General features: G+C 39.9%; 1 protein-coding gene across 2 annotated transcripts; it reads right to left on the minus strand.

Annotated features, from left to right (window-relative positions):
• Positions 1-5,598: 5,598 nt before the first annotated feature.
• ACTG1 (actin gamma 1) lies at positions 5,599-9,523 on the minus strand. 2 transcript variants are annotated; one of them, XM_026701758.2, is made up of 6 exons: positions 9,430-9,523; positions 7,957-8,088; positions 7,626-7,865; positions 6,928-7,366; positions 6,637-6,818; positions 5,599-6,497 (listed from the first exon to the last, which is right to left on the minus strand). In XM_026701758.2, the coding sequence occupies exons 2-6, from the start codon at positions 8,077-8,079 to the stop codon at positions 6,354-6,356; spliced, it is 1,128 nt and encodes a 375-aa protein (XP_026557543.1). In that variant the 5' UTR covers positions 8,080-8,088; positions 9,430-9,523; the 3' UTR covers positions 5,599-6,353. The 2 variants fall into 2 exon arrangements, with proteins under 2 accessions (XP_026557543.1, XP_087781120.1); XM_087924994.1 differs by having other exon boundaries at positions 7,957-8,091.
• Between the last annotated feature and the right edge of the window lie 105 nt (positions 9,524-9,628).

Raw genomic sequence — 9,628 nt, forward strand, 5'->3', positions numbered from 1 at the left:
AGAATACACTAGAATGAAAAATTATACTGGTACTTGTATGAATCAGCCAAATTTTAGAACAAGGATCACTGAAATGTAAGTCACAGAATTCTGACTTACATTGGCATGTTGGTCAGAAATATGAGAAAAGGTAAGGAGGAGTGTTCTTCCTGTGTACCTTTAAGAATGCATTTTCAAGGGTATCTTTTGGTGGGGGGATCACCCAATATGGGTGAGACTTGCCTTTGAAATGTTTTCAGATTTGTAAATGTAAACATTTGATCAAAGAAGAAGCTAGCTTATATAGTTGGTTCTGCATTCTCTTGGATACTGACTGAGGAAAATTAAGAATGAATAGAGATGCTTTTTTTCAGCATCTGTCCCAATACTTGAAAGCTCAACAGGTATAGTGTTCCTCTGAAAGACAGGTTCCAAACTGGGGCTGAAGACAATTGTAGCTCTGCTGGATTCAAAACCAATTTGTTCTCTCCAGAGCCCCTCTGATTAGGTTTCCAGTTATACCAGTTTTTGACTAGCGTAAGTAATTTCTCTTCTCTTGCCCAACACCATTTATCACAGGTAGGAGGATTTTAAAATATGGACAGCCAATGGAGCTTTATCCCTCCTGCTGTAGCCAGAATGAGCCTCATTCTTCACCATGCTTCTATTATTACTTTGTTGGATATAGCAATAGAACACATGCTCCAAAGTATAATGAGTGTGATTGAGAATGTATATTCCGTGAAACCTTTCATGTTGACAGGAGATGATGGGATAATAGTTCTTCAGTCACTAGGATAAGGTTCAGTTTAAGCCTATGTAGACCACTGCTATTATACCAGCTGTAGTTTATATGAACAACTAAGAAAGGGAATCAGGAATAAATGATTTGTATTAATATTGAACTGAAATGCTGGAGGTTCTTTTGATTTACTTTGAAAGCATCCATATGCCCCCATAACATTAAAAGTTACACCAACGTGAAAACTTGACTTTCTAATGGGATGTTCATAGGAATGGTCATTGTTGGAGAATTAAGTTTTTTTTTAAATAAAACCTTTTCCTTAGTTGCTTGAAATTAATATAGCATTTTGGGTTCCTTCAACTGTAAGAACGCATCTCAAGGGTAAGGCATACAAAAAACAAACTCATCCGAACCTGGATCTCTATGAAAACCTTCCTACCATGTCTTGTTCAGGGTAGAATAAATCTACTCCAGAAGGAAGGGAAAGGTGTGCATATATATGTCAAAACTTGTGGGTCAAGGATGTGTTAGAACCTGGCTGTGTAGGCTTGTGTGTGGGCACATAGGGTCCCATACAGCCATGTGGCTGGTTGATCGCATGATAATCCACCAGAAATCTCACACCCACCCTCTGCTGCCTGGATTAACAACTCTTAGTCTTCCCATTCTGGATCTCTCCATCTGTTACAACTTTATGTTGTTTTACATTTTAAAATTTTTAATCTTAAATTATTTGGTTTTTATGTTTTATATTATTGATTAAATTGTACACTGCTCAGACTGCTCTACGAGGAAGATGGGTGGTTATTGAGATGATATAGCTAGATAATAGATGATAGATAGATAACGATAAATAGATGGTAAATGGAGCTCTGCAATGGAAGATCATCTCCCTTCTCTCCTCCAGAGGTTGGCACCAGGATAGGAGAGTTACAGTTCTAAGCAAGAGACACGGAGAACATCTGGAAGATGCAACAATCATAACAGAGGCGGAGCAGGAAAAAGCCAGTATTGTTATTGGAAGATGCTAGGGTCTCATGAAAGTTCCTGCAGGCAAGATACTTTGCTTGACAGCAGGAATGCTAGAATTGAAGTGGGAGAGGGACAAATCAACAGTTCAATAGCTTGGGGGAGAGTTGAATTCATCAGTCTAGCTCCTCTGATGTTTAGTAGGTGACATCTGGCTGCCAAATCCCCTAGGTTGAGGGTCTTTTTATTCCAGGACAAAGGAGTCCAAGGGTGTGGAATGCAGGGAGGGGGTGGAGAATGAGACTTGAATCAAGAGAACAGCAGGAGGCACAGTACACAGTGTTGGCAGCAATGCACCATCTGTTAATCCCATTACTCAGCAGCTTATGCACTCAGCATATTGGCTCCTTCCATTGTGACTTCTGTCCCCAACTACTATTGCTAGGTGATGCCACCACCACCCCCTCTTTATAGTGGCTAATTAAATGTAAAGGGTTGGAACACAACAAGAGGTGTTGTGAAGATGTAACTATCCATTTTAAAGAGAAAAATGGGACAGGATGTAAGAGCAACACCTCACTACCAATTATAGCTACTGTTGAATTGGCCATATTTTATTGCCCACCCCACCCCACCCCAAACAGAGTAAATGTTGGTTACACAAATTCTAAAGGTGTGGTTACTTGATTTTATAATATTATTATGAGCAAGTGATGACTAAAATATAAATATTGAGTTTGGCACAATTGGTTGGTAAGTCATCATTTCCTTTCTATTTCCCAACCAGAGAGGTCATGCAAAGCAATGCTGACTTTATCCAGTAATAGTTGAAAAGAAAAAAAATGCCCTAAAATGTGGCACAGATGATTAGCTATCAAGGATGATCTTGACATAATGAACAAAACCTCTGGAATTATCAGATTTCAATTGCACTGGAGCATTTGAATGTGTAAGTGAAGCAGATGGATGTCAAAAAGCTGACAATTATGAAAGAATAATGGACAATTCAAGACTGTAGCCTTAATGTTTTAAAAAAGCAATTACAAGCCAAGTAATGCAAACACAGTTAAGGTGCAGAGGATAACAGCAAGTCACGTGTTTTGCCCTCTTTGAGTTATTTGTAAAAACAATGTGATATAAACCTAGAACTGATTATTTTTAAAGAAACGATGAAGGCATAGGAAGAAACAGAATTATTAATCTTAGAAATTGGTAGAGCATCTCCAGGATGAAGAAATCAAAGAAAGGACGGGTATACTAAAGAAATTTGGCCTTATCAAGAGCAAAATCCCAAAATTCTAAGCTGTTGAATTTTATTAATATTGTTTTGGCAAAAGATGCAAAAATATGCATTTCAGCTTAGACAGGATTCAGGCAAGAAATTATTAAACTTCATTGCACAGCCATAGATGAATTTGGCATTTTTATCCTTCTACAGTATTGAGTCCTTCCCAAGCATAGCCAAATGTGAATGCTTGATGGTGTGAAAATGTTTTCACACCATTCCCAATAATGCTGCCTTTTGCAATTGAATTTGTCAATGTCAATGGTATTCAAGTGGTGCTCCAGTTTTGGGATTGCACCCAAGGTGCTTATTACTATTGGTACTATTTTGCTTTCTTCTACCTCTATTTGCAGCTCTTTATATTTTTGTTTTATTTTCTCTTCTGCTCTCCTCAGGTACTGCCACTTCCACTACCTATTTTTTTTTTTTGGTCTTAGGTGCCTGTTGGTCTTTATTCTAAAGCCCTAGAGCACTTTTTCTCTATTTTATGGTCCCATCAGTTCTTGTTTGCATTATTATTATTGCTATTGTTGATATCATAAATGAAGCATGGGTTGGTCATTTTTAAATATAAAGAATGGCAGAATCACTTTCAGGAATCCAAAACAATCAAATACAAAGAATAATATATTAAATCTATTATAAAGGTATATAAAGAAAAGTTAATGCTGTGAACCTAGATATATACCAAGTCTTACCCCCGATCCTAAAAGATCCAGGAGCAAATGAACTTTCTTGTAGTCTCTTCCATAAATAGTACTCTGATTCAGCAGCTTCTTCTTTCTCAAAATTATGTGCCTTAACCTGCCCAGAGATCCAAAGATTTTGTACTTTTATGGGATTAAAAAAAGCATGCAATAGTAAGAATAGCTTTGATCTGTCAGCCAGAATCTGCAAGTATAAACAGATTCATTTTAAAGTGTATTTGATTACCTCCACATTTTGCATGTTCAAATTAAGGTTGATGCAGCCAATTTGGTCTAGTGGTTAAGGCACCAGACTAGAAACCGTGAGACTGAATTCTAATCATGCCTTAGGCATGAAAGCTGGCTGGGTGACCTTGAACCAATCACTTTCCCTCAGTCCAATCCACCTGATAGGGTTGTTATTGCAGGGAAAATGAGAAGGGTATTCTGCATATTGAATAAAAATCTAATAAACCTAAAAAATAAAGATTTTCTGTATACTTTTGACTGGATGGTTTGCGCCTTTCCCAGCATCACCCATGCAGTTGTAAAACAGAGATGGTTTTGCACATCCTCACTGCAATATATGGAATTTGGATGAATGTGCAAATTTAGTTCCTTAAAAGGACTTACAAGCTGAAGGTAGGTGTAGCCTTGCAATGTTGCAGATTCTTTTCTTCCAGCACGTTTTCTGCATTGTCTTCACTACCAACACACTAAGGGGTTCTTCAACTTTATCAAACCTCAAGTCTACTTTACAACAGATATTGGAAAAAAATACAATAACCAGGGAACTCCGGGGTAGTGAGAACTTTTTCGGCCAAAGAAACATACACAAGGGAATGCTTCCTTAGCTGAATATTTTTCCCAAAGACACAGTACTAGTGTGTTGAAAAGCGCACTTTTGTCTTCTTAAAGTTTAAAAGAAATCCTCCTAGAGAAAATTTCCAATTTTTACCTGTACCAATTGTGCTGTTATTCCCGTTATTGTAATTTTTAACTAGCAATGCTACAGTATTTTATGCAGTATATCCCATATTTGAATGGCTTCCTTTTAAAGCATATTAAGTGATTTATATGGAGCTAATTTCTCAAAGCTGGAATTACATATCCTGTAAATTTAGCTTTAGGTCATTGGGGATCTACAAAATCCAATAGATGTTACTTATTTACATAACTATTTTAAGACAAAAAGTTTTGAAATTGAACTGTTGTGAAGCCAATGATCTGGCACTTATGTTGCAGGTGACTCCAATAAAGCTAATTTACTTTTAGCTATTTAAGTTTCACACAATATTCTATTGTCCAGAATAATTCTTACCCTAATCCAATTGATACATCTGGCCTCTGAAAAATGTAGTTACAATTAGGGAACTAATCATCTGAGAAAACATGAATGAAATCAGTTATCTACGTTCTGGAAGTCTGTATCAACTTCTTTGATCAGTGAAGCATTTAATAGCATGGAGCTTCTCCAAGTAATCCAACTTTTTATGGATGAAACTCTTCATTCACCTTAGCACTGAAAGGATATCGTGAATAAACAAAAAACTTTTTGCAAAAAAGTGATCATGAGTCCTAATGGTAGAAGCCATCAAACATTAGCCTGACTTTTCAAAATCTTTCCAGTCAATTTAATGAATTATCTGAAATGTTTTGCAAGGCTTGAGGGATAGCACCTTATATACTAAACACCCTTTTTTGTTATTTTGCCTACATTTCATGTTCTCCATACACTAGTATATTTCAGATAGATTCGTGGTATTTAAGTAATGCTGGAAAGGCAATGGGAACAAAATTTAATTGCAGCAGTGATGGATACATTGCTAGTTGCAAATTTTGTGACTTACCAAATACCAGAAGCATTGCATGCAATTTACCAAATTAAGTGAAAACAAGTATAGTAAATAATCTCCCTGAAGACAATGCACACATTTTCATTTACTGCAGCGCTTTTATTTTCCTTTCACAATGAAGTGTTGGGCATTACAATTCTCAACTTCAGGATGACTTACAAATTTTGGTTTTCTACTGTCATATGACAACATTAAGGCAACGTACAAATATCTTACATAAATTAAACCTGATGATTAAATTTACAGGTGTCAATGCCAACATTGGAGCAACTCAAGTTGAACAATGTTTTGCCCAGTGGGACAAAGGTGGGCAAAGAAAGAAAAACAGGTTCATAAGGCTTGGACACAATACACTTCCAATCCTGTTAGGAACAGTGGCAAGACAAAAATGGCCATCCTTTTCACAAGCTCTTGCCAGCCTCAGCAATAGACCTGGAATTCTTAGCGCTTTGTGTAGTGAAGTCTGGTCTTTTGCTACCCTGTACAAATCTAGGCTCAGACTCCATTGCAACATAACTGGTTACACTGAGACTACTATCCCAGACAGTTAAACCTTATGTTCGTCAAAACTATCTGTACTGTGTCCTAGGCCAGATGTGTATAGGGTAGTTATACTGCTATGTACAAAGGGAACTTTAGTTCAGGGTCTTATCAGCAACAGGAAGCTATCCTCAACAAGGTTATTGGAGACAACTTCCCAATGACAAATGTTTGAAGAGAAGGCTTATTCCAGTTTCATGAGGCTAGCATGAGGTGTATATATTTGCCCAGGCAAATTTATACTGGTGAAAAAACTTAAATGCAGTAAAAACTGCACATTTGCCATAGTCCTTTTAGAAGCATTTACGGTGAACAATAGATGGGCCAGATTCATCATATTCTTGCTTGCTGATCCACATCTGCTGGAAGGTAGAGAGGGACGCAAGAATGGATCCACCAATCCAGACAGAGTATTTGCGCTCAGGAGGAGCAATAATCTGGAATAGAAGATAGATGAGTTAAAAGGGAATTTCACCAGTTTTCTGCCTTTATTTTTTTTTAAAAAAAGCTGTTAAGTTTTAGAAAAAAATATCACCAAGAACCCGCCCTAGCCATTACAATAGTTGTTAACCTCACCTTGATCTTCATTGTGCTGGGAGCCAGTGCTGTGATCTCCTTCTGCATTCTGTCTGCAATTCCAGGATACATTGTGGTACCACCAGACAATACTGTGTTGGCATATAGGTCCTTTCTGATATCCACATCACACTTCATGATAGAATTGAAAGTGGTCTCATGAATGCCACAGGACTCCATACCTAGAAGAAAACACCCATGATTGCACTTGTACCACTTTTAACTCAATTTGTTCATTTATTCTAGTGATTAACCATACATTTCTTTTGGAGATTGTTTCTATTAGCTTACCTAAGAAAGAAGGCTGGAAAAGGGCTTCAGGACACCTAAATCTCTCATTTCCAATTGTGATCACCTGGCCATCAGGCAATTCATAGCTCTTTTCCAAGGAGGAAGAGGAAGCAGCAGTAGCCATCTCCTGCTCGAAGTCCAAGGCAACATAACATAACTTCTCCTTGATGTCACGCACAATTTCCCTTTCAGCTGTGGTGGTAAAGCTGTAGCCTCTTTCTGTCAGAATCTTCATGAGGTAGTCTGTGAGGTCACGGCCAGCCAAATCAAGTCGCAAGATGGCATGAGGGAGAGCATAGCCCTCATAGATGGGCACAGTGTGTGTGACACCATCACCAGAGTCCATTACAATACCAGTGGTACGACCAGAAGCATACAGGGACAATACAGCCTGGATGGCCACATACATGGCTGGAGTGTTGAATGTCTCAAACATGATCTAAAACAAAAGAAAGCAATTATTAAATAATGAAGTTTTGCTCACTAATGCACACCCATGCTGACATGCAAAGTATTTGATGTGAGGAAAAACCAAAAGAAAGCAAGCAGAAATACAACTGAAACCTGAGAGACTTGAAGGAAGGAAATGCCAGAAGAGTACAGAACCCTGAAAATAACCAAAAAAGAGAAGTTGTAATCTGAAAGAAACGATGGAATGGATGGAAATCATACATGCAAAAGATGCACCAATGCTGTACCTGTGTCATTTTCTCTCTGTTGGCCTTAGGGTTCAAAGGAGCTTCTGTAAGCAGTACAGGGTGTTCTTCAGGGGCAACACGAAGCTCATTGTAGAAAGTATGATGCCAAATTTTCTCCATATCATCCCAGTTGGTGACAATTCCATGTTCAATAGGATACTTCAGGGTCAGGATGCCTCTCTTGCTTTGGGCCTCATCTCCCACATAACTGTCTTTCTGTCCCATACCAACCATGACACCCTGAAAAAAGGAGACAAATTAGCACATTATGAAGAGAAGGCAAGCTCCAGCTTTCAATAAACATAATATCTTCATTATTTTGGTATCTTACCTGGTGGCGAGGGCGCCCAACAATTGAAGGAAACACAGCCCGAGGAGCATCATCTCCAGCAAAGCCTGCTTTGCACATTCCAGAACCATTGTCAATGACAAGTGCTGCAATTTCTTCTTCCATTTTGCAGATCTGCTTTCAATAAAAAAAAAAATGTTTAGCAACCCTGATTTGTTCCATCCCTGCAGCAACAATCTTACATCATCAGTGCTTATATCTGACACTACCTCTTTTTTACCACTAGAGGCTGCTCTGAATGCCTTTGTGTCTGGAACCCCACCCACTTACGAGTTTCACCATGGTGTAACACTTTACTTCATTTAACTTGCACTGCAGAATCAGCAAGTCCCAACTCCCTCTGCTGAGCAAGGCCACACCAAAAAGCACCACAGTCCCCCCTATGCTTATCTATTTGTATCATACAGGCTTTCAATGGGAAGTGTTTTTTCAGCAGGCAGAAGGCTGTTTTAATCTACTACAGAAGAACTCTTCCAAAGTTTTGAATTAAGTATTCCCCAATACCAATCCAGTGCATATACTGAGGCAGCTTTCTGCTCCCACACAAAAGGCTGCCCCTCTTTCCCCTTCCCTAAATTTACTCCATACTGTGAAAAGCTTCCATTATACCATTGCTCCCTACTTAGGATTCCACCAAATATGCCATCAGGGCATCCTATACCTGAAAGACAAGCCACCTTCAGCGCTGACATGGCTCCCGCAAAACCCAAATCCTAGCTTACACCTTAATCAAGACCATCCACAATTTCACGTTATCCTATCTTCTGCCAAATTAAAAAGAAAATATTTAAAAAACTTGTCGTGCATTGCTTCCTACAGGTATGGAAATTTATCCGCCTGGCGTGCGCAATTTAATGCTGACCAAGACGCCCAGCTTCTTCAGGAACGCCATTCAAACCCTAACCCCGCCTTCCCAAAACCACCTACCACCGCCGTTCTTTGATCTCCCTAATGAAGACGCCTCATTTTTCCTAGCATTGTTTTCCCTCACAAGTCCTCCCTCGAAAAACTACCGACCTTGCTTCTCTCGCCCCACGTTATTCTTTGCAGAATAGGTTTTTTCCCCCTCCCCACCCTCACTTCCCGCCTGATGACGTCAACGAGCAAAACCAGCCAACCGCATCGGAGCGGCTGTTACCAGGCAAACAACTCCGCCCCCTCCCGCTCACCCCATTCAGGGAACCGTTACGCCCACGAACCGGTTGCTCGCGCCGAGTCCCCCCAAAGAACGTTTCTGCCGCCGCCTCCTCCTCCTCCTTCCCCCACCCCACCCCTCAAGAAAACGGCTCGCGGAACCTTTTAACGGCTCTCCGCCACGGCAACCCGATCTATATCCAAGGTCGTTTTTTAATCAATAAATTGCGCTTCCTTCCTCCCCAGCGATTTAAAAGTTTGGAAAAAAGCAAGTCCGACGCCGAAGGTCCCCGGGGATGGCAGCTAGATGATCACACCTACCTGTTAAAACGGCAGGAAGTTTCAGAAGGGAAAAAAAATAAAGAGTCGAGCTGCTGCCTACTGCTGCTAGATCCGCTGCCGCCGGCTGAGTGAGACCGTTCCAACGCCAGCCCGCCCCTTTTATACCCAGGGGGAGCCGGCCCCCTCGCGCCGGCTGAGAACATCGCCATATATGGAGATCTTTCAGAAGTGCGAGTTC

The sequence above is a fragment of the Pseudonaja textilis genome, chromosome 2, assembly GCF_049901715.1.
Source record: "Pseudonaja textilis isolate UNSWEBS1 chromosome 2, rPseTex1.2, whole genome shotgun sequence".
Taxonomy (NCBI): domain Eukaryota; kingdom Metazoa; phylum Chordata; class Lepidosauria; order Squamata; family Elapidae; genus Pseudonaja; species Pseudonaja textilis.